This window comes from Microcaecilia unicolor, chromosome 4, assembly GCF_901765095.1.
Source record: "Microcaecilia unicolor chromosome 4, aMicUni1.1, whole genome shotgun sequence".
NCBI lineage: Eukaryota > Metazoa > Chordata > Amphibia > Gymnophiona > Siphonopidae > Microcaecilia > Microcaecilia unicolor.
Genome location: NC_044034.1, coordinates 293,004,742 through 293,030,494, shown reverse-complemented (window position 1 = coordinate 293,030,494; position 25,753 = coordinate 293,004,742). Strand labels below are relative to the sequence as shown.

The 25,753-nt window shown below is 45.6% G+C and overlaps 1 protein-coding gene across 2 annotated transcripts in view; it reads right to left on the bottom strand.

Moving 5' to 3' along the window:
* Positions 1–25,753, bottom strand: part of CKAP2L (cytoskeleton associated protein 2 like) — a 95,723-nt gene that overhangs the window by 34,136 nt on the left and 35,834 nt on the right. For both annotated transcript variants that reach the window (XM_030201706.1, XM_030201705.1), the window contains exons 5-7: positions 19,448–19,646; positions 3,733–3,888; positions 2,633–2,695 (exon numbers count right to left, since the gene is read on the bottom strand). In XM_030201706.1, the coding sequence (XP_030057566.1) occupies positions 2,633–2,695; positions 3,733–3,888; positions 19,448–19,646 (418 nt within the window). The remainder of the gene's footprint in view (positions 1–2,632; positions 2,696–3,732; positions 3,889–19,447; positions 19,647–25,753) is intronic.

Genomic DNA, 25,753 nt, shown 5'->3' with positions numbered 1-25,753 from the left:
CTGGAGGGCATGGAGGAGGAGGAGGTCGATCCCCCTCGGTCTCGAGGTACCGGGTCCGACAGGGTTCGGTCCCGTGGCTCACGAGTTGAGGGAGTGACCGGGGCCGACTGCCCACGCGGCCTCTCAACCCCACTCTCACCGGCGGACCGGCGGGCCAACGGGACCTGTTCTCCTGGGGTCGCTGCCATCGGTGCCGATGTCTCGGGCATCGATACCGGTACCGAAGAACCGGCCTTCGATACCGATGCCGTCGAGGTCGACGTCGAGGGGCCGGCGCAAGTTCCAAAAAGACGGTCCCGCAGAACTTGCCTCGCAACCTGAGTCCGTTTCCGGAGACCGAGACACAAAGCGCACGACTTGAGATTGTGCTCCGGCCCGAGGCACTGGAGGCACCAAGCGTGGGTGTCGGTTTGCGAGATCGGCCGGCCGCAGCGACCACACTTTTTAAATCCACTCGGGACCTTCGAGGACATCGACGGAAAAATCGCGTCGGCGAAGTCAAAGTCGGCAATGGTGGCTAAAATCACACCACGAAAAAATCAACCGACCGAGCGGCCACTAGGCCGCAACGTGGCGTCCCCGCTAGAAAGCGAGGGAAAAGGGGGAGCGCGTGCTCCACACGCGCAAAAAAAAAATTTCTTTTTTTTTTTTTTTAAAAACAATACAAACAAAAAACAGAGGGAACCGAACGGTCCAAGCGACGATCCGCGTAAATGCGGTCGAAAATCCGGCGGCTGAACAGAGAGAGAGGCAAACGCACCACTCTCTCAGTCGCGGGAAAAAAGTAACTGGCGGGAGCGGTCGCGCACGGGCGGGAAGGCGGCCGCGCATGCGCGGTGGGCGTGGCCTGCGTGCCGACCGTCCCGCGAAGCTTCTTCCGGTTGGTGGGGGCTGCCGCGGACGTCAACCCAGTCGTGAGAACAAGCAGCCTGCTTGTCCTCGGAGAAAGATAAATATATACAATTCCCTGCTGTCAAGGCAGCATAAGCTGGGTCTTTAAGAACATTTTTTTAACCTGAAATTTTGGTGTGGAGGTTTCCCTCTGGTCCTTTGGACTTAACAGATTTGGAATCAGTCGCTACTGGGCTGTACCACCACAAACCTTCATTTCCACCTACCTATGAATTTGTTTTTTTTCCATATTTCTAACTATTATTACTACAGTATGTATTCTTGGTCAGGAGTTGAAAACTGTAGCTTCATGTGGAGCCAGGCTAGCTTTATAATTCAACCTTTGGATGATAGGGATATGAACAACCCTCTCCCCTCCATCCCTTACTCAAGAGATTGTAAACAGTGTTTGTCCAGCCCGACAGAGTAGGAATCAAACCCAGCACCGTCACTGTGTCTCTAGAAGGCCCAGTTTGATCAATTCTGGGGAAGAATGAAGAAAACGGGCAATACTGTCACCTTTTCAGACAAATTCAAGAGCAAGATTTGAGACGAAAAAGATTGGTACCACTAGGGAAAACCACTAATCCAGCAATCTAATTGCTTTGAAGGTAATTTTTATAAAGGCATTTTTGTGCACACATGCCAGAATACACGTGTAAAAGGCCTCTTATAAAATTACCCCATAGGTACTTGTATGCAGCTTTGGTATACAGGTATAGGTATCTTCTGGTTGGGAGTTGTGATTTACACGCATACATTTACACCAGCTCTTGAGCTGCTTATAAATGCACATTGGTTCATTTTACTAGTATAAATCTTGCAGAGATGACAAGTATTTATAAAGACACATAGGCACTCTGTAAGATGGGTCCCTTCTTGCCTTCACACAGGCAACTTTTTATAAGATTACTGGTTATATCTGGGATTAGGAATTTTTAGAGGCCGACTGAAACGAAATCCATGGCAGAAATCCACCACTCAGTTTCAGCCAGAACCGAAAATGTGACTGTGCCCCCCACCTCCTTCGATGGTCCTTGGATGCAACATCACTGCTAGCCTCCACCACCCCAAGAAAAAACAAAAAACAAAACAAAACAAAAAACCCATCCCGTCCTCCCCCCCCCCCCCCCCCCCCGGGGCCTAACTTTTAAAGGCCCTGGTGGTCTAGTGGCTTCTTTGGGGCAGGATAGTCACATGTTGCTCCTGCCCCCGGTGGCTCCTTACTCCAAAGGTGGCCAAGGCTGCTGTGGGAAATTCTGGCCACCATTTTAGAGTACGGAGCCACTGGGGGGGGGGGGGGGGGGGGGGGGGGAGGAGCAACAACACAGGATGCTCCTGCTCCAAAGATGCTATTAGACCCCAGACCTTTAGAAGATAGGCCTGGGGAGGGGGGATGGGCTGGCAGGGGTATGTTTTTGGTCCAGACTGAAAATGCTCAGGCATTTTCGGCTACAACCTGAACCTGAATTTTGGATCGGCTTTGGTGCCAGATCAGAAGCTGTGAAATTGTCAGCCTCTAGGAAATTTCCCTGCAGAGCCAGCTATAGAAGCAGGGTTTTTTTTGCCTTCCCCTGTACTACGTAAGAGAGCTGTCAACCAGTACAGTGTTTGTAACAGCAGCAGTGGATGGCGTGTATCTTACTACAGTGAGCTACCTGAAGCAAAACTAGCAAATGTCACCTTTCTTCATCCAAGTGGACCCACTCTAGCTGATGGTATAATATGGTGCATAATTTACCGTTGGACTTTTGCTAGCATTTTCCATAATATTGAAGACAACCTCTCTCAACTCCTGGATTGGCTGTGGGACAGAAAAATAAAGATTGAAATGTAGATTAACACACACTGAATTACTACTTTAAGTATTGAAGAGATTCATCCCAATTTCATGCCATGATGCGTTATTCCTCAAAGCTGGAATGGCATAATTAGCATACACCGAACATTTAGTTCATGTTGTATATGTCATTTTAACACTAATGCTTGTAGGGGAAAGACTCCTGAATTGCTATTTGTGCGATACCACTCCAATACTACCTTGCAAGAAAACAGTTTTACCTCTTTTGGCAAGGCAATAGCAGGATCATCATTCCTTGGTCAAAGTAGAGGACAAGTCAGTTCTTCGGTTCACACTGTTTTGTTTCAAAACGGATAACAGTTTCAAACCGCTAGTATTCCCGAACTGTGTACAGCAAGGTTTCTGACTTCTCCTGGTTAATCTTAAGACTCTAGTTGAATAACTTCAGAAAAAGCTCTGCAATTTCAATTTTTCCCACATGTTTTGTCCAATTCTTCTGCTTCCCTCACCAGCACTATATCTTCCTAATCTCATCCTTCTGCTGCTCCTCCACAGCTTCTCTCACCCCTATTGGCACAGTGCCCCATATCCTCCACCCTCCCTACCCCATCTTCCTCTCACTCTGCAGCTCAGTAGAGCTGGACTGAGTATGAGCAGGCAGCAGGAGGAAGACACAGCCATGCTTTCCTTTGATTTCAGCTGTGGCTGCCAACTCTTTAAACACCAACTTGTTTATCTAGTGCTGCTATGTCATTTTTTTTACTTGCCAGTGATGAGTTGGTGGCTGGCAATTTCAAATGCTGGTCTTTGCATATATTAACTGCAAGTGTTAAGTAGCTCCTCTACATTTTCAGGTTGACCATAACACATGGTAAAATTGTTAAACTAAACTTCTTGGCCCTCAATCCGCTAATTCCAAAGTGGGATCAGTACACAACGTACATAACCAGATAGCCAGATATCACACGCCAGACAACAGGGCAAACATTCTTGTTAGAGCAAAATACTGATTGCACCAATTCTGGAAGTTGGAGACTCACCTCTGCACCTGCACGAACTGCCAGCTCATATAACCCAAACACATCAAAGTGGCCATCACGTTCCTGAAGCTTTGCCTTGCAGATCCAGAACTTAGCAAACTTCTCTCTTTCAGGGATCCTGGACAGGACAGTAGACAGCTGCTCAGAAGGGTATCCCTCCATGGAGAAAAAGAAAATGTATTTTAAGACTTGAAAACTGGAAATTGGAATTCTTTATCTCCACTTAATAAAAGTTATTTGACAGTTGATAATTAAAAAAACAAACTACCAACACACACACACACACAAAAAACAAACTACCAACACACACACACACAAAAAAAAAAAAAAACCCACAAAAAAGATCAAAAAGGTAACAGCCAGGGGGAGATTTTTTCTTCTTCAGTCTGAATTTGATAGGGCTACTTGATAAATCTGGAGAGGAGGCTCCTAAGAGTGGGGCACTTTTGGTGACTCTTGGGCTACTGATCTGAAGCAAACACAGGCGCTAGAGGCTGTTGGCACCATACTAGTGCCTGTGTTTGCTACTGCCCCATGATTAGAGCCCTCAAGTGAGCGAATGCATGAAATGCACTCGCGGGCTCTGAATGCAACTAGCATGCAAAACAGGGCTCTTAGTGGAAGTAGCATGCAAATGCATGCTAAACCTATTCATCCTCAATGATCAGCGACCAGCGTGCCAAAGATCAGCACGTTGGCCATGGCAAACCCTACAGGAGTTTGCAGACCACTGGGGAGGATTGGTGAGCCCTGTCCGGCTTGCATTTGCATGCTAGCAGGCCCCCATTCCCCCCAATGCAGCAGCAGCCCCCCACAGGAACCCCCGATGCGACCCCCCCAAAAGATACAAGGGGCTGGAGGTCCAGCAGACCTCCGATCCCCCCCTAACCCCCCCCCCAAAAAGCATCCCTCAAATGTCCTGGTGGCCCAGTGGGCCAATCCCATCCCACCTGGTGGTCTAGTGGCCCTTTCCCACCCCCCCTACCTTCAGTTGGAGGAGGAAGTGGCATCCCTCCTCTTCCATCGGTGCCACCTTGAAAATGGTGGATTCCTGCCCTGAGCATCCTGGGGATATGCTGGGCGGGGCTTCACACCATATAACAGTAACTGTGTCGAGGGGGGGGGGGGGTCCAGATCTCCAGCCCCCGTTTCACTTGGCGGTAGTTGGGGTCTGGTGGTCCCGTGGATCTCCAGCCCCTGTGTTTCACAGGTCTGGGCTTTTGACAGCCCAGACCTGTCAAACAAGTGTGGGAGGATTGTGCATAAGCACATACTCAGGCCCAATCCTCCCGCACTTCTACCCTATGATCAAAGAGAATTGCGTGCAATTATCTCTGATCATAGGGGCGGTAAACCCTGCACTGCTTTTGATCATCTGCCCATTAGTGTTGAGACACATAATACTTCAGTTTTTCCTTCTGTGTGTAAATGAACCCAGGAGAGGAGCAAGCAATTAACTCTCAGGGCTAGATTTCCTTTAAGTATAAGGTAATAGTGAGCATGTGTATTTTGATCTCTCTCAATTAGTTTTTTCTTCTTATTAATTATTTATTTATTAAATTTCAAATTTTACAAGTACACAAACTTGATGAGAAAATTGGCAAAATGAGGTTACAATATCAGGAAAAAAAAACATACTATTTTATAAGAGTCTCCTCAAACCAATATAAGTCCACATTGAGGAGATCAAAATACAATTACTGCTGAAGATATAGCAGGCAAAAAAAGAAATCAATTACAAAGAGTAGGCGGACGTAAGTTAGATACTACACTCTAATTTCAAACATTATTACTAGTTGGAGAAGTTAATCCAACTGTCCTTCTAGATGTAATAAATGTCTCTAGTTGGGAGGAATCATAAAACACAAATTTTTCTTCTTAAGGAAAGAAGTGGCAGGCTAGGCACTCGTATAGGGATCCTTAATTGGCTGGATATTTGAATAAAGAGATATTTCTATTCAGTTTGTCTTTATACATTTTTGAACTACTTCTCCCATAGATTGCTTTTTGGACTGTGAATTTGTGTGGGCCATTTAGCTACTGGATACTAATTGTTTCTATTTTTTTTTTTTGTATGTTTGGTTTTCTCCTCTTATTTAGTAATACATGGTGAATTTGCTCATGGAGAAATATCCCTTTTTTTTTTTTTTTTTTTTTTTTTAAATACTCAACCCCTGAGCAACTTCCTGTAGCCATTTTCTCTATATGCTTCCATTATCTAGTCACAATCCTGCTTATTTTCGAAGGAGAAGGGCGCCCATCTTCCCGGCGTCCTCAATTGCTTTCCGTCACAGGGACGACCAAAGTTCAAGGGGGCGTGTCGGCAGTGTACTGAAGGCGGGACGGGGTTAACAGATGGGCGTCCTCGGCCGATAATGGAAAAAAGGGCGTCCCTCACGAGCATTTGGCCAGCTTTACTTGGTCCATTTTTTTTCACGACCAAGCATCAAAAAGGTGCCCGAACTTACCAGATGACCACCGGAGTGAATCGGAGATGACCCCCCCTGACACTTCCCCAGTGGTCACTAACCACCTCCCACCCTGAAAAAAACACTTCAAAAGCTTTTTTTTTTTTTTTTTTTTTTAAAGAGTATGTCCTTCGCTATGCCTCCATCCCTGTGACGGCAGTTGAGGACATCCAAAATGTGGATGTTTCTGTGAGAAGGACATCCATGCCTCTGCTATGCCTCCGACACCCTCTTTATTTATTTATTTGGATCACAAGTAGCAGCAGTGGGATTTGAACCGGCCACCTCTGAATTGCAAGACCAGTGCTCGAACCACTAGGCCACTCCAATCCACTCCCTTGAAATTTGGCCATCCCTGTGTGTGTATGGGGAGGGGGAGGGGGGTATGTGTGTGTCAGCGAAGGCAAAACGAAGGCGTGGACATCCTTCTTTCAAACATTTTGGACGTCCTCAACTGCCCCCCCCCCCCCCCCCACAGGGACAGCCAAATTTCAAGGGAGTGGAGTGGAGGAGTGGCCTAGTGGTTCAAGCACTGGTCTTGCAATCCAGAGGTGGCCGGTTCAAATCCCACTGCTGCTACTTGTGATCCAAAATCCAAATAAATAAAGAGGGTGTCTGAGGCATAGCAAAGGCATGGATGTCCTTCTTACAGAAACATCCACGTTTTGGACGTCCTCAACTGCTGTCGCTTCCCCTCCTTAGGAAGGAAATCGTGTGCAAATGAGCTAACAGCGAGCAGCTCATTTGCATGCAATTTCCTTCATGCATGCCTGTTCCTTTCCGAATCGGGAAGGGCTTTTTCCATTGTTAGTGGGACCAGTGCACTACGAATGATGGCTTCTCCCAAAACCAAATAGCTTGGATTTGGTTGTTTCTGAGATGGGCGTCCTCGGTTTCCATTATCACCAAAAACCGGGGACGACCATCTCTAAGGTCGACCTAAATTTCATGATTTGAGCGTCCCCAACCGTATTACCAAAACGAAAGATGGACGTCCATCTTGTTTCGATAATATGGGTTGCCCCACCCCTTTATAGGGCCGTCCTTAGAGATGGGTGCCCTCGTTCGATTATCCCCCTCTATAGCATCTTACAGTGTTTATGGTTTAAACCATTCATGAATGTCATATTTGGAAAAATAAAAACAAAATAAAAAAAATTTCTTCCAGACCTTGCATAGCATTGTTTTCTCATTTGCTCTTTCTGGTAATTCTTCATTTGAAGTAGCAATAAGTATCAACTTACACTAGTACTGAAAAGGTCTGACTTGTTTCCAGTTAAGATAATTGTATGCCAACAGTAGTAAATATTTATACCACATTGGAGTTTATTTCCCTCCAACATTAAAACCCAAAATGGAGCTCACACTATTTCTGCATCCCAGTCCATAAGATCAAACACCTTTTAACAAAAAAGGAATGAACCACTTAGGCCAGGGTTCCTTCACTCCCATTTCTCACTCATTACTATTTAAAGTGTTTACTGGTCTCCAGTGAGGTCTTTGAAAGAATGCAGGACATTGCCAGAGACGGACATCTGGATGATCTTGCTTGTGCAGCACCTTGCTTCTCCTGATGTAACTTCTGTAGAGGCAGAGCATGACAAGAGGAAAGGCCCTGGTGGGGTCAGCCATAAGCAACTTGGGGGGGAGGGGGGCAGCATAGGAGAAATCAATGGTTCCTCCACTCTCTTCATTCCCTCCCCCCAAAAAGCTGACTTTTGGCACTGGAGTGCTCTTGTGCTGTTCAAGTGTTAATGGTCCCAGTGGAGGGATTGGTTTCTGCCACCCAACCTCGAAGAGGCAGAAATTATCCACCGGGGCCATGCCCATGAGGTCTGCTCTCCCCATTTCATAGCCAGCATGGGCCCAAAATCAAAGCCTGGGCCCTCAAGGGTTGGATCTAGGTGGGCCAACCCCAAGTTAGAGCCTAAGACTGCCTGCCCTTCTGCAAGAGATGCTCCCATCAAAAACTGTCTCTATGGTCAGCGTGCCTGATCACAAGGGCAGCTCTGGTGGCCTCCTTGGGCCGTTCTCTCCGATGGCCCCACCCTGCAATTGGGACACATGGAGCTGGCAGCTGCTATGTCCCGCAGTGCCATGCAGGCATGCTGTCTACCCCCTCCCAGTTACTCCCCCTTGACTATCTAACCAAGGACAGGAGCCTCCCCCCAGAGATGCCCCGAGGTCAAGGCCCCGACTGTGAACCCGCTACAGAGCTCTACTTCCTGTAAGCCTTCCATTTCTGTTTTGTCTTTATTTTTTCTAAGCAGTTTTATTGGGGCTGCAGATAAGGCTGCCTTTTATTTAGGCCAGCTTGTCTTTTTTTTTTTTTTGCCAACCCTGAGGCTCCGATGTGGGGAGGGGGAGACTAGGGCCCAAATGTTGGCAGAGGCACCACGGGCAAGGAGGCTACAAAACCACCAGCTCACCTAGTAAAGAGTCTTTAGACCTATCCCTGGGAAGAAAAATGGCCTTTTGAGATCTAGCCAGCAAGACACCAGCCATGGCCAGGGTCTGAGACAGGCTGTATGAAAAACAGACAGCAGTCCAACCTGCACCATCTGCTAGAGGTCAAGAAATACTGACTAGCTCCAGGCCGTGCTCTCTACTGTACCAGTGATGTCACTGGAAACTCTCTAGTTGCTGGTTGGTGGATATAACCCACTGGTTTAGACTGGTCTAGCTAGATGAAAGGAACCTGGAGTGGCCTAATATCTCTTTCCTAGAACTGGGTAATTTAGAAGCTCTGGAATACCATCTCCAGCCTGAGGAACATGGAGTTCTGTCCAGAAATCCAAAGGGCACAGAATTGCTTCATGAGTTTTCAAAATGTGTGTCCTTTTCCAATGCCAATCTGCTCAAAACTTACACTGTGGCACCGACATAGAACAGCAGCTCTTAATCTGAATATCTCCCGAGTGTTACCCTCATCCTAATGTCAAATTGAGAATACATTCTTTACAGTGCTCCTAGTCCTAATCAGAACTGGGATTTAACTTCGGACCTTCTAAAGTGGCAGGAGTATAACACTGCCACGAAACCCACTAGGACGATCCCATGATGGGTGTGACAAAACAGTGGGTTTTAAGCCTGTAAATTGTATTGATTACTTCTTGAAGTGTATTTCTCTAGTTTGGCCAGCAGGTAGTTGACACAGATAAGAAGTAACCTGCAGTGATGTGGTCAGTGTTCTGGGCTCAGATTGGCCCAGGAACTCAAAATTCAGCTAGGATGTACTGGCTTTTTCTCCAGTCTTAGCCAGGGAGAAAAGAGAGAAAGAGCTCTTTTGCCGAGACCCTATGAATAGTCACGTTTGATAGCCTGTGAGCAACTATATTACCTGTACTCTCCAGGCACTTTTCAGGTTGTAAACAAATGTTTAGATAGTTTTATAATTGATCCATATTCAGTTACCTGTTATGTGCTGTTTTGCTTCATCTGCTTTTATGGTTCACTGTTCAATATTTTTATGACATTTTTAGTTTATTGCCTCTGCATGTCTGGACTAAGAATCCTGGTGGTTTGTGTGTGGCATCTACAAGTGCTTTCCAGGAACTGTGAGACCACTGGGAGTATGGCCCCAGTAACCTAGAAAATCACTGGTAATAATTTGAGAGCGGGAGACTCATCCAGGGGCGGTTGGGACCCAGTCGGTAGGAGGAGAGTGCTGGTGTAGAGCACAAGCGGCAGGTGGACCTCAGCTGTGCTAGGGATAGACCCTCTAAGTGGCTGTGGGGTAGCTCCAGGCGGGTGGCTAGGCATTTTGTGAGAACGGGTAACCTGGTGGGGGGGGAGAAAATCAGTTACATGCAGAGAGACCTTGTTTCTCTACTAGACTTCCTTTCTCTTGCAATCCTTGAATTTCTGGGCAGACGGCAGTCTTGCAACACTAACAGAATAAGGCTTGAAGAGCATAATCCTAATGAAGTTGCTAAGGTTGCCAGCATTCTGAATCACGAGGCTGTCTTTAGTAGTACAGTATCAGCTCTAGACTAGCTCAGACTTTACTAGAACCCTCCAATTGTCAGCTTTCTCTCTGTTCCCAAGCCACATGAGCCAAGACCTTGCCCCAGCAATATAGTATACATCCTGGTGAGGGCCAGGCTATCCAGAAGCTCACCAGGCACTGCCCAAGTACATAAATTTGCCTTGATACCGATACCTGTGCTCATTGTTTGCAGAATTAAATTTTAATTGTCTTGTTCACTGTTCAAAAACCCTTTTCAGTTTCAGTGGTTAGTGATGACACTAATTTTAGTACCTGGTCTGCATGTATGTTTCTAGAAATTATGTCATTTCTTGGTTTTGTGAGGGTCTTGGTGTTCTTAGAAAACCGCCAGGGAATAGCTTGCAGGGTTGCCCAGAGGCTGAGCCAGATGGCTGGTTGCCAGCATAGGAGTACATGTGCAAGTGACGCTTGAGCAATGCTCGGAAGCATCTTGCAAGTGTCCATAGGTGTCATAATATTCACTTTAAAAAGGAAGCTATACACTTCTTACTTTGTGATTTCAAAAGCAACATGTGGCAAGACTACACACCCTTAGGAGCAATCATATTACAATATAAATAGCTTAGTATTTGATGGTTTTATGTACTGTGCACAAGGTAATTACAAATAAGCTCTGTTATTTAATTTTATATGATACAGTCAACTCTTGCAGGTACTACTCATCAGTCTTTTACAAACACTAGCTACCACCAATTACAGGAGCAGATCTGAAGTTTGGAAAGTACAGATTGCTTTTAGGTAAAGACAGTATTCAAGCAGCAGATAATCTTATTGCCGCTATGTTGGGTATTTCTACTTTTGAAACAAACAGTTATTCTCCATTCAGAAAATGCCTAAGAATATATCACTTAAGCAGACACTGTGTTCCAAGCCTACTTTTATTTACATATAACTGCAGAGCACATTACTGTTCTTTATGGTGAAAAATCATATATAAATTTAACCATCTGTGGATAAGTATGAGACCCAAATACTAAGGCAATCTTAAGACTAAACTGAAGCAAAAACCCCTTTCAGTTTCCTTTCACAAATAGGGTTTTTTTTTTCATGTGCCACAAAATTTGCATATTTATAATCTGTATAAATTCCCCTCAAAAAATATTACAAGGCCACAAGCTAATCAAGTCACTTAAAAAAAGGGGAACCTCAACAACACACTAAGTTGTTGACTCACTTAACAAGGCATGATATACAGAGGGAAATGATGAGAGGGAATGATGAGTTCATTAAAAAAACTGCTTAGCTAGAAAGCTTTATGTGAATGATCTCATCTCATTCTTTCCTCTTATGCTTTCCAGAAAATGCAATGTCTGAAAGAATTCTATAAAAAAAAAAAAAAAAAAAGAGGGTGAAAATAATGTGGCATACAGGAAAAAAAAAAATGCAACTGCATGTTTGGAAACCAAAATTATCAGGTCAACATTTTCAAAGAAGCGAGCCTGAAAGTGGGATTTTGTTGAGAGCTGTATATTATAGAAGGTCTCCTCCCACTTACCCTTCTAGTACCTTGACCTGTGGCAACATAGACAGAGAAAAAAATAACTGAAGCAGGTGATGGTACCAAAACGCAACTTCAGAGCAATTCCCACATACTTCCAAAGAGAGATCCCTTCTCCACACATTCTACCCCTTCATCCTTTTGAACCACACCCCAAATGCTTCCCAGTCACATGCTCCCTAAAAACTGTATCCTACACATAGGGTATATGTGTGTGCTTGGTGGCTTTCCCAGCACAAATACCATTGTCTCCAAACATGCCTCTACCATAAAACCCCCTATACGCACCTCTTCTACAAACACTAGAAAACATTCCTGAAGCCATGCCTTTGCATGTTTTCACTACTTGTTTAGTTTGCCTTAAGGAGTAAGATACTAAAGGTAACACTTCAATTGCGGAACTTGTTATTCATGGCTTCTACTTTTTAGCCATACTTTAAAGTGAAAAGTATCTGCACAAGGGAAAATTAGGTTCTTACCTTGGTAATTTTCTTTCCTTTAGTCATAGCAGATGAAGCCTTTACAGATGAGTTGTGTCCATCAACCAGCAGGGGGAGATAGAGAGCACTCAACTTTTCACAGTGCCTCCTTGCCAGCTAGCTCCACTGCCTCTTCAGTATTTGAAGCTTCCAAAGTATTATGGCAAACCGCAATGGGAATAACATGAGCTTTCTTCACAGCGAACGATGGCCCCATAACAAGGGCATGAACTCAAAAGGAGGGAATGAACTCATCCTACTGGAGGGAATAAACTCGTCCTCCTTATTGTATAACTGGAGGGGATACACGCAACCTCCTGGAGGGAATAAACTCATCCTCCAAAACATAAACTGGAGGGAATAAACTCATCCTCCCAAAACATGAACGGGAGGGAATAAACTCATCCTCCAAAACATAAACTGGAGGGAATGGACTCATCCTCCTATAAGTGAACATGAATCCTGAAGACTGTTTTCCAACTTTCTCCCAAGGAAGGAACTTCAGCAAACATGAACAGAACCTGAAACAGATTCAAAGCATACAGACAATCATACAGGGAGGGCTCATGGCTTCATCTGCTATGACTAAAGGAAAGAAAATTACCAAGGTAAGAACCTAATTTTCTCTTCCTTGTCATCAAGCAGATGAAGCCATTACGAATGGGATGTATCAAAGCAATCCCTATATAGGGTGGGAACAGGTCACACCACGTGCTAGCACTTGTGCTCCAAAACGCGCATCCCTCCTGGCAGCCACATCCAGCCTGTAATGGGCAAAAGAGAGCTTAGAAGCCCATGTTGCTGCACTGCATATCTCTTAAAGAGAGAGTGCTCCAGTTTCAGCCCAAGAGGAAGAAATCGCTCTGGTAGAATGCGCCTTAAAGGCTACAGGCGGAGACCGGCCGGCAAGCAGATAAGCTGAAAAGATAGTTTCTTTGAGCCAGCGGGCAATAGTGGCTTTAGACGCTGGAGACCCTCTGCGAGGACCTGATAGCAAAACAAACAGATGATCAGAGGTCCTGAAAGAGTTAGTAACTCGCAGATACTGCAGCAGAGCGAATGATACATACCTGTAGCAGGTGTTCTCCGAGGACAGCAGGCTGATTGTTCTCACGACTGGGTTGACGTCCACGGCAGACCCCACCAACTGGAACAAAAACTTCGCGGGCGGTCCCGCACGCAGGGCACGACCACCGCGCATGCGCGGCCGTCTTCCCGCCCGTGTGCGACCGTTCCCGCTCACTTAAATGACAAGCAAAGGAATGAGTAAACGCAACTCCAAAGGGGAGGAGGGAGGGTTGGTGAGAACAATCAGCCTGCTGTCCTCGGAGAACACCTGCTACAGGTATGTATCATTCGATTTCTCCGAGGACAAGCAGGCTGCTTGTTCTCATGACTGGGGTATCCCTAGCTCTCAGGCTCACTCAAAACAAGAACCCAGGTCAATTGAACCTCGCAACGGCGAGGGCATAACAGAAATTGACCTACGAAGAACAACTAAATGAGAGTGCTACTACTACTACTATTTAGCATTTCTATAGCGCTACAAGGCGTACGCAGCACTGCACAAACATAGAAGAAAGACAGTCCTTGCTCAAAGAGCTTACAATCTAATAGACAAAAAAAAAAAAAAAAGTAAACAAATCAAATCAATTAATGTGAACGGGAAGGAAGAGAGGAGGGTAGGTGGAGGCGAGTGGTTACGAGTCAAAAGCAATGTTAAAGAGGTGGGCTTTCAGTCTAGATTTAAAGGTGGCCAAGGATGGGGCAAGACGTAGGGGCTCATGAAGTTTATTCCAGGCGTAGGGTGCAGCGAGACAGAAGGCGCGAAGTCTGGAGTTGGCAGTAGTGGAGAAGGGAACAGATAAGAAGGATTTATCCATGGAGCGGAGTGCACGGGAAGGGGTATAGGGAAGGACGAGTGTGGAGAGATACTGGGGAGCAGCAGAGTGAGTACATTTATAGGTTAGTAGAAGAAGTTTGAACAGGATGTGAAAACGGATAGGGAGCTAGTGAAGGGACTTGAGGAGAGGAGTAGTTTGAGTAAAGCGACCCTGGCGGAAGACGAGACGGGCAGCAGAGTTTTGAACCGACTGGAGAGGGGAGAGGTGACTAAGTGGGAGGCCAGCAAGAAGCAGATTGCAGTAGTCTAAGCGAGAGTGCAGCCTGAACAGAATAAAATCGGGTCCTGGAGGGTGGAGTTGGATTCAAACCCCAAACAGATTCTGCAGCACCGACTGCCCGAACCGACTGTCGCGGCGGGTATCCTGCTGGAGGCAGTAATGTGATGTGAATGTGTGGACAGATGACCAGGTCGCAGCCTTGCAAATCTCTATAATAGTGGCTGACTTCAAGTGGGCCACTGACGCTGCCATGGCTCTAACACTATGAGCCGTGACATGACTCTCAAGAGCCAGGCTAGCCTGGGCGTAAGTGAAGGAAATGCAATCTGCTAGCCAATTGGAGATGGTGCGTTTCCCGACAGCGACCCCTTTCCTATTGGGGTCGAAAGAAATAAACAATTGGGCGGACTGTCTGTGGGGCTGTGTCCGCTCCAGATAGAAGGCCAACGCTCGCTTGCAGTCCAATGTGTGCAACTGACGGTCAGCAGGGCGGGTATGTGGTCTGGGAAAGAATGCTGGCAAGACAATTGACTGGTTAAGATGGAACTCCGACACCACCTTCGGCAGGAACTTAGGGTGAGTGCGGAGTACTACTCTGTTATGATGAAATTTGGTATAAGGAGCATGAGCTACCAGGGCTTGCAGCTCACTGACTCTACGAGCTGAAGTAACTGCCACCAAGAAAATGACCTTCCAGGTCAAGTACTTCAGATGGCATGAATTCAGTGGCTCAAAAGGAGGTTTCATCAGCTGGGTGAGGACCACGTTGAGATCCCATGACACTGCAGGAGGCTTGACAGGGGGCCTTGACAAAAGCAAGCCTCTTATGAATCGAAAGACTAAAGGCTCTCCAGAGATGGCAAGCACTAATCGCACTAAGGTGATTCCTTACTGAGTTGGTCTTGAGGCCAGACTCTGATAAGTGCAGAAGGTATTCAAGCAGGTTCTGTGCAGGACAAGAGCGAGGTTCTAGGGCCTTGCTCTCACACCAAACGACAAACCTCCTCCACTTAAAAAAGTAACTCTTTTTAGTGGAATCCTTTCTAGAGGCAAGCAAGACGCGGGAGACACCCTCAGACAGACCCAACGAAGCAAAGTCTACGCCCTCAACATCCAGGCCGTGAGAGCCAGAGACTGAAGGTTGGGGTGCAGAAGCGCTCCGTCGTTCTGCGAAATGAGAGTCGGAAAACACTCCAATCTCCACGGTTCTTCGGAGGACAACTGTCCGAGCGAAAGGAGTTCCTCTGCTAAAAACGGGCACGAGAAGTGAACCCAGCAGAATGCCCCGGGCGGTACCTTCTAGCTTCACAGAAGCGAGGTCTACAAGAGGAGCGGACCGCCTGGCCCTTGGAGGAAGGCCTCGGCCTATCTTCGGGCAAGCACTGGGGTTTAGGATCACCCAGGCCTTTAACAATTTTCTCCAGCTCCTCACCAAACAGGAGAAGGCCTTGAAAGGGCAACTTCACCAACCTTTGCTTAGAGGCCATGTCCGCTGCCCAATGTCGTAGCCAAATAAGACGGCGAGCTGCCACTGCTACTGCCATTTGTTAAGCCGAAGCTCTGACAATATCATAAAGGGCATCAGCCAAAAAGGACAAGGCCGACTCCATCCGCGGAGCCACATCCGAGAAGGGCTCCGCTCCATCTCCGGGCTGTTCCACTGCCTGTTGCAACCACGCCAGGCAGGCTCTAGCAGCATAACAACTGCATGCAGACGCCCGAACAGTAAGACCTGCAATTACAAAGGACCGTTTAAGAGTGGCTTACAGCCTATGGTCTTGTATACCCTTCAGGGCAGGGAGGGTGGTTCTCTTTGTCACCGCAGTGTCACTGTCAGGCTCTTCAATAGACAGAACCTGTAGGGCATCTGAAATAAGCGCTGGCAGCTCATCACGGTGGAAAATCCTCATCGCGGAGGGATCATCCAGATCCTGTGGTAATTCTGCACCGGATTGTGGCTCCTCAGACCACGAAGGCCTGCCAGAACTCTCCGAATCCTCACAACCCGACCACGGGGGAGGGGGGGGGGAGGTGCACCACAATCTGAAGGGGAATTAGCCCTTCTACGCTTTTCTTTATGCCAATTATCAGTAGAAATAGCCTCGGGGGGCAGTCCCAGGCCAGAATCCACCGGGGGGGGGGGGGGGGGGGGGGGGGGTGGGGGGCAATAGAAGGGGCCTCAGAAGACCCTTGAGGGAGAGCTCTTTTCAGCATGTATGCTTTATGCAATAACACCACAAAATCAGGGGAGAAAAACTCGCCCTGGGCACCCAGATCCCGTCCAGAGCTAGCTGCTACCTGAATCGCCTCAATTCGAGGTCTCCCCCCCCCCCCCCCCCGGGCTCAGGGCTCTCCGTCTCTGCGGAGGCCACGCCATGTGGAGTATTTAAAATGGCGTCCGCTGACAGCTCTGAGCGGGAAGAATCATCGCTCGCCATGCTCGGGCCGGCTCTTACATAGTAACATAGTAAATGACGGCAGAAAAAGACCTGCATGGTCCATCCAGTCTGCCCAACAAGATAAACTCATATGTGCTACTTCTTGTGTATACCTTACCTTGATTTGTACCTGTCCTTTTCAGGGCACAGACCGTGTAAGTCTGCCCAGCACTATCCCGGCCTCCCGACCACCAGCCCCGCCTCCCACCACCGGCTCTGGCACAGACCGTATAAGTCTGCCCAGCACTATCCCCGCCTCCCACCACCGGCTCTGGCACAGACCGTATAAGTCTGCCCAGCACTATCCCCGCCTCCCGCCACCAGCTCTGCCACCCAATCTCGGCTAAGCTCCTTAGGATCCCATTCCTTCTGAACAGGATTCCTTTATGTTTATCCCACGCGTGTTTGAATTCCGTTACCGTTTTCATTTCCACCACCTCCCGCGGGAGGGCATTCCAAGCATCCACTACTCTCTCTGTGAAAAAATACTTCCTGACATTTTTCTTGAGACTGCCCCCCTTCAATCTCATTTCATGTCCTCTCGTTCTACTGCCATCGCACCTCCGGAAAAGGTTCGTTTGCGGATTAATACTTTTCAAATATTTTAACGTCTGTATCATATCACCCCTGTTTCTCCTTTCTTCCAGAGTATACATGTTCAGGTCATCAAGTCTCTCCTCATATGTCTTGTAATTAAATCTTACTTTCCTTGTCATCAAGCAGATGAAGCCATTACGAATGGGTTGTGTCCATCAACCAGCAGGGGGAGATAGAGAGCACTCAAGTTTTCACAGTGCCTATGGCCAGCTAGCTCCACTGCCTCTTCAGTATTCTTTATCTCCCCTAGCAGGGTGGCTGCAGCTTCTTCCAGCTCCATCACAAATCTGCCTGGAGGTTGCTCCTGTGCTTTTGCCAGTTGTTAGCAGGGGTGTTGGAGGCTATAGCAGCTTCACTTTGAAGGCACATAGGTTAGCCCTTTCCCTGCCTTACCCATACCTCCGTGGATGTGGACATATTGGCTTGCTTTTCCCTGTCCTTTCCCACTATCAGTGGATGCAGGCATATTGGTTCGCCTTTCCCTGGCTTTCCCACTCATCTGAGCCTCCAGAGCTCTTATTACCTCTGCTTTCCTCACAGCGTTAAAAAAAAAAAAAAAGTTGCGTCGCGCTTTGGCGCAGTGACGCTGGAACAGAGGTTTTTTCCTGTGATTATTATTTGGGATCGGAGCTGTGATATTCGATCCGGTGAGGTAAGAGTGTTTTCTAACTCCTCCGGGGGGTGGGCCCGCGATCGGGGCGTTTTTGGCGCGAAACCGCCATTTTGAATTTTCCCACCGTTTTCGGCGATGGCTGCAGTGAGTGGCAAGCGCAAATCAGCAGCGGGGCTCTGTAAATCGTGCTGTACAAGGCTGTACCTTGCAAAGGATGTAAAAAGAATTGAAGCAGTGCAAAGAAAAGCTACGAGAATGGTAAGGGATTTGTGTTACTACTACTACTACTATTTGCTGTGCAGCATTTCATATTTTAGTCCCAGTGGAATTCGACACACACACAAAAGTTACAAATAGCATGCGGAATTTTAAAAAGTGTGCACAGAAGTTTCTAAATTTTTATGCAGAATTCTTTTATCATAAAGATGTGGCTTCTCTGTGCCCCAGCTTTCATCCTGCTCACGTTCCAACCTCCCCAGCATTCTCACTCCTCAGTTAGCTTGAACCCCCTTCTAGACTTGATCTGCCTTCCCCGACCCCCGAGTTAAATTCCCAATATTCTCTACTCCCACCACAAGTTTTTCTGTCTCCCAGCAAGAATCCCTCCCCAGTTCTCCTGCCATCCCTGCAGCTCTGTCTCCCTCTGGCACACCTATAGCCCTCTCTCCAATTCCAAACCCCCCTCCCCCAAGCACACACCCCATAGCTTTCTATCACCAACTCAAATCACCCTCACTATAGCTTGCTCTTAACCACTCCCTATAACTGAATCCCTCCATCTCTCATCTCCTCAGTTCCCCCCCCCCCCACCCACTTTTCTCAGCAAATGGACATCCAGCTCTCTCCCTTTCACAGCTCCCCTCCCCTATGACACAAGACAGTCCCTGCTCAGCATTGATCCCTAGCAGGAGAGGGGTTGTGCAGATAGCACCATACTCTTCTACTACTGAATGCAAAATTTGAACTATGTGAGACACTATAGAGCCCCATGGTTCAATGTTCCAGCATAAAAAAAAGAATGTGGCCTGAGGCATAACCCCTCTCCTCATCTTTCTGCTTCTGATCAGCAGAACTGGGTGAGAATGTGATGTGTGTATCGGATGTGCATTAGGGAAAAGGGTCAGAGGTGAACAGGAGAGTAAGCTGTCTACTGTGCTGTCTCTGTTTAAATTGCCCTTATGTGGAATTCTGTAACATGCAGTAGTGCAGAATTCCACCAGGGTAATATTTCAATGTCACAATTTTTCCCACAGAACTATATGGCAAACAAAACATGTTTCTACAGAAATGTAAACCTTAAAGTTTCTCTGCAAATACTTTTGCATTGCTCTGTAGGCCATCCTAATTAAGAGAAGATTATTATGAGGTACATCCTTCTTGGAACTTAAGAACAGAGGCTGCATCCTGCTTCTTTACTCTTCACCATGTGGGGATGAAGCACAAAATCAATGGGCTCTGAATACTAGTCAGTCATTCTCACTACCACTTACCTGTTCTATCAGCTTGAGACACTCATCCAGCATGTGGTGGATTTTATCAGTCAGGTGCTGCTCCTCCTCATCATCTTCGATCCCATCCCAGAAAGATGTGTTCCATTTTTCTTTTTCTGGTTTTTTTGGGGGGGCTAACATCATTGGTGGACGTTTATATATCTTGCCCTTAGACCTCAGCCATTCTTCTAGCTTCTTCCTGATGAAATGGAAAATGATGCCACATTATAAACACAGATCATCGTACAAAGCTGTTTCTTATATTCATCAACAACTATTCAATATTAACTTTAAAAAGGGGTTGCCATGTTAGTCTGATGTAACAAAATCGGCAGAAGCAGGTGGCACCTATTAATACAGATCTTTAGCATAATCTATATAATGTATTTTCCTGTTCTAATTGATGCATTTTTAATATGTCGTTTAGACTCCTGAGGCAGGCTTGTGGCCGAAGCACAGTACTGTGGAGTCTACATTAAAGATTGTTCATCATACATCACAGCCCCCTGGAATCATTGGCCCACTTCCCACTTATTTACCTTTACTCTGATATCCGTGGGATTTTGTTGTTCTTCCACCCCGGTGGATTACCTACCTTTTCTATAATTGTGTTATATATATTTTTTATTGCTATATTACCTGTTCATTCATTATTCTGAGTTTTATCATAATAAATGCACTCCATTTTTAATTTTGCCTTTTTTTCAGTCATCTTACATTTGTATGTAATACATGTTTTTATAAGAAATGTCCATTTTATAGTTTTGCCTAATCATTCATCTTATTCATTTTAACCATTCACTCTGCACTCTGTGTATATAAATAATTGTTTATAATGTGTGTCATTTGTTATATGCAATTGCCATTTTTCATTACTCCCCATACCTTTTTGTTGTCTTACATCTTATTTATCTCTGAGATCTATACTGCCTGTCTCTCCCCGTGCTATTTTAGTCCTGCTAGAATACAGTCAGTATGAGCCTTTCACAAATAGCTCTTTATGATTATTCTTAATAGCCACTTCATATTAGTGTTCCCTTTTACATGGAATTACTACTGTATCTCATTGGTTCTCATAGCGGTTCCTCTTCATATATGAGAACATTTACATTTTTGGTTACACTCCTCTACACAGATATTAATATATACTTTTACAGCCTAATTTTTGCAAACAGGTTTGCAACACTTCACTGTTTTCTACACACAGTAGGCACATCTGGCTACAAAACACATTCTTTATTTTAAAAGGCGGAAGTAGAACACTTCCATGTCTGCAGCATTGTGGTAACCCTTCTTCCTTAATCATGCCCTCTCAAGAGCCAAACTGTAAGAGCAAAGGGGGGGGGGGAGGATCCTCCATGGCAATAGGCCCCTGCAACAGTAGACCACACTGGGCTGGCAGCCACAAAGGACTGTCGCCCTGCAGGTGGATCAGCTCCACGTACCAGGGTCGCCAGGGCCAATTCAGGGCACCAGAATAACCTGCCCTGGATGCTGTGCAGTGTGCCCCATGATCCACCATACCGTGGGCCACAGAGGAAACACGTAGAGGAGGAGCAACGGTGACCAGGGCTGCAGAAGCGTACCGACATCCTGTGACCTAGGTTCCCTGCCTCTGCTGAAGAAGCAGGGCACCTTTCTGTCATTTTCCCAGACCACAAGATTGATTGCCGTAATCCACCAATGCCTCGTGATCTGAGCAAACGCCTGACTTGAAAGTTCCCATTCCACCCAAGTGTATGGCAACTGAGAAAGTCTGTCTCCACGTTCAAAGATCCCGCAATGTGCTTCCCAAGAGGAGGGTCAGGTGCTGCTACTCACTACGGCACAGCCGCAATGCCTCCTTCACAAGAGAAGCAATCTTGGTGCCTTCCTGCCTGACATGCCACAGCTGTAACATTATAGCATTGTCCAAAAGGACATATACGGGTTGAACCTTAATCAGAAATTCCTGAAGCACCAGTTGGATTGTCCGCAGTTCCAGCCAGTTGATCATCCAAGATGACTCCATCGGGGACCAAATCCCCTGAGCAGTCTGGCTTAGGCAATGGGCTTCCCCTGCCCGACTGGCTGGCATCTGTTGTCACTACCACCCAGTCCGGTGTCACCAGGGGCAAAACCAGGCGGAGATTCTCCAGTCGGATCCACCAACGCATGCCGAGTTGTGCCTGGGATGACCAGGAGAGATGGACTGAGTAATCCCCCAACAGCAGAGACCACTGGCTGAGAAGCGACACCTGGAGAGGTCTCATATGACTCCTGGCCCATGGAACATGGCCGCCATGGAGCCCAAGACCTGCATGTAATCACCTGTTTTTTTCTGTTCCAGGACCTGGCAGGAAATCACACGTGCACACTAGAAGTTTCCAGAGGGTAGAAGCCCCTGGAAATTGATGGAATAGGAGGGTTTATGATAATTTGGAGAAGAGTCTGGTGGCAGCTGATACCTCCCCCCTAGGTATTATATTATTCTCTCTTCGCCTGCCAAATTTGACTTGGGTTCCATCTCCCGCCTTTGACCCATGCCAAGAGGGAGATCCCTCCTGTCCAGCTTGATGCAGAAATCTTGAAAGCAGAATCAGCCCATCATACTCCCACGAATTGGCACTTGCTAAAGAAGCAAGGATTCAATGACCAAGGGACAAGTAACAGACCCAAAGCCTGGTTGGTGGCTTGATTTAGTGGGAAGATATGAGAAACTTCCCTCCCCCCTCCCCCCCCATGTAATCCAGGGAAGAAAGAGGTTTCATTCAGAGTACCTGTGGTGTCATCCAGGCAGCCTGCACTTCTATCCATAGCAAGCAGGAGGAGAAAATATCTGTTTAACATCTGAAACAGCCTTGCTGCAGAGCCACAGTGTCCATCTCCGATACCAAGGATCCTATGATTACTAATTAACTTTTGATAACCGTTAACATCTGCTTAAGAGTAACAGCAAGTGAATTGTGCAAGCCAAGCCCTCACCACACCAGTGAGTGGGTTTGTGGAGAACAAGGAGCTGTTTTAAGTTTTTGTGCTTTTGGAGGAGAGGAGAAATCTACTGTATATAGTTGGTCATCTGTATTGAAATGGTTGAAGCCTATCCATATCAATCGAAGAACAGTAAAAGGTTCCGATTTTCAGCTAAAGAACTAGTGTGGTCTCCATCATTGTGTGAAATCTGGTGTAGAGCCAGCTCAGCCTCTTCACTAGTCACTGTTACCAAATCATTCATATGTATTTTTCACACTTTAACCGCATGATATCCACTCACACTTTTGCAGTACACAATTCTATTTTTTTCCTTTATCCACATGGTCTTTATTTGGTTTGACTCCACAATTTCATTTTCCTATTTCTCACACCCTTTTATCTATTCAGTTGCACTAATATATAAAGGCTTTTACCACACACTAAATTTGACAAAACTTCATGTATCTTTACATTACTTCCAGCACTTGCGATACGTGCACATCTAAATTTTATCCATCCTTTATTATTCATTTTTAAATTATTCTAATTTTTATTCTAGTTTTCAGTTTTATATCACATAGTCATTTGTTGCATGTGTTTTATTCATTTGAATTTTTGAGGACTTCTAAGAAAGGCTCTATAGCTGAAACATTGCCAGTGTTGGGTCTGCAGTCTGACAAGTTTGGAATTTTGCTTCATATACAATAAAAGGACTTGTTGCTGTTCTGTTCAACGTGTGGTTATTTTCACTAGTCTTTGTTGGAATGTAATTGTATTTTTACATGCATTGCCTGTCACCTATTATTTCTCTGTGATTACTCTGTGACCTCTGATGTGAATTACTTAGAGAGGTCACACAGCTATGCAACTTCCTGTGGGGGTTAGATGCAGCACATGCAGCACATGGAGCACATGGAGCTCATGATCTCTCCTAACCTGAGAGGATCTATGGTGGTGTGAGCATCCATTACCATCTAAGCACATGGAAGGAGCTGATAATACAAATGTATAGTAATATGTATATATAAGCCTGTCTGATTATAATCTAACTACAAACTGTGAGTAAACAGATGTTTTGTTACTTCAACTTTAAAGTGACTCAGCAGTGAATTATTCAGGGGTGAATGAGAGAGAGATGAAGAAAGAAATTAACATTTCTAAAGCTGAAGCTGTGTGTACTAAAATCTGCTAATTATTTACTACAAATAATCCAACAAAAGGGTTATGGGCCCAGGGCTCAGGAATTGAAAAAGAAGAGAAATATTACCAGGCAGAAAAAAAGGCCACATTTTTCTCTTAAGTTTTAAAGGAAAGATTCAGTCTGTCTCTCTCTCCCCCCACACAGCAGACAGAAGGCTAAGAAAATGGCTGAGGGAAGAAATTCACTATTTTTCTATTCTCTCAAGGTGCCTAGATTAACTGAGTTTAATTATCAGCAGTGGGAATTAAGATTCATATGTCTCCTTCGAGCAAAAGGATTAAATATATGCTTAGACCAAGACAGAACAGCTGAAAATATGGCTGAATGGGACAATGCAAACTATTATGTGAAGTGCATGCTTTTGGAAGCTCTCTCAGAGAAACAAGCCATATTAGTGGAGGGAAAAGATACACCAAAGGACATTTTATGTAAGCTGAGAACTATGTATGCAACTACATATGCAAAGCAGCAACCAATTTGGCTGGCAGAGTTGAATGAAACCAAATTAAGGGATAAAAGTAAATGTAATGATCACATTATGCATCTTATGTCTTCATTTCAAAAGTTAGAACTTTCTGGAATTCCCATGTGTGATGCATTGAAAAGAGCATTTCTTTTTACCTCACTATCAAAGAAGTTTGATGTTTTTAGGTCTGTAAATGAGGCCATTGAAGGGCAATCTTTTGAACAGGCAACATCAAAACTAAGGCAGGAATGCATAATAAATGATTCTGAGGAGATGTGTTCTCAAAGCAAGTCAGAGAGAAATGAAACAAATTTCTTGGCAAAGAACAGAGGAAGGCGGAGCTATGGGAAAACTCCACCCAAGGGCAAGCTGATTTGCTACTCATGTGGAAAGGAGGGACATGTATCTAAATGGTGTAAGAAAACACAAAACACTCCCTCTAGCTCACCTAAGCCAATGGAACTAAAGAATTTTCAAACCAGGAAATGTATGAAGGACAAAGATAAACACAAGGGCTTTCTAATGGCAGAAAAATCTTTGACTATGGAAATGTGTCCAGAAGAAGGTATTCTTAAAACTGCAAACGCAGGGACTGCTAAGATCCAAGCAAAAGGTATTGGATTCTTAAAATGCAAAGTGTCTAATGAAGTTAAAGAAATTCCTGTAAGTGATGTCTTGTATATTCCCCAAGCAGTTTGTAATATGCTTAGTGTATCTACATTAGATAAGAAGGGATTTGTGATTCATTTTGAAAACAGTAAGTGCACAATCTCTAAAAATGATGAAGTGTATGCTGAAGCTTTTATGCATAATGATGTTTATAAGCTGAACATTTCAGGTGAAGCCTCACATATGGCGCAAGTAAGGAAGAATGATGGTAAATGTAGTCTGGAAATCTGGCACAGCCGCCTGGGACATCGTGATTCTAAGGTGATCCAGGATCTTTACAGTAAGCAACTGGCCACTGGCATTCAGATAAGTGCAGATGCTGGTAAAATGGAGAAATGCATAGACTGTGTTACTCAAAAAGGTATGAGACCCTCATTTCCTGCATACACAGGAAATAGGAGTAATAAAGTACTGGACTTAATACACAGTGACTTATGTGGACCGTTTAATATCCCATCATTGGGAAATAACAGATTTGTGCTAATATTCTTGGATGATTTCTCTAGATATTGTGTGGCCTATTTGCTGAAAGAAAAAAGTCAAGTCACAGACATGCTGAAGAAATACGTAGCCATGGTGAGCAATAAATTTGAAAGAAAACCAAAGGTTCTTCAGACCGACAATGGTGGTGAGTTCACTTCACAAAGCATGCGCACATTTCTAGAACAAGAAGGCATTCAGCATATCACAACAGTAGCTTATACACCAGAGCAAAATTCTGTTGCAGAGAGAAAATTTAGGTCACTTGTGGAAATGACCAGATGTATGCTGTCAGATAGCAATCTCCCTAAAAGACTATGGGGGGAAGCCATTCTCACAGCAGTGTACCTACAAAACAGAATGCCAACTAAAGGCGCTGAGCGCACACCACATGAGACATGGCATGGTAGGAAGCCAAACCTGTCACACATAAGAACATTTGGAAGTACAGCATATGCTCATGTACCAAAGCAAAGAAGGCATAAGCTGGATTCCACAACAGAAAGGGGCATTTTAGTTGGCTATGCTCCAGGACACA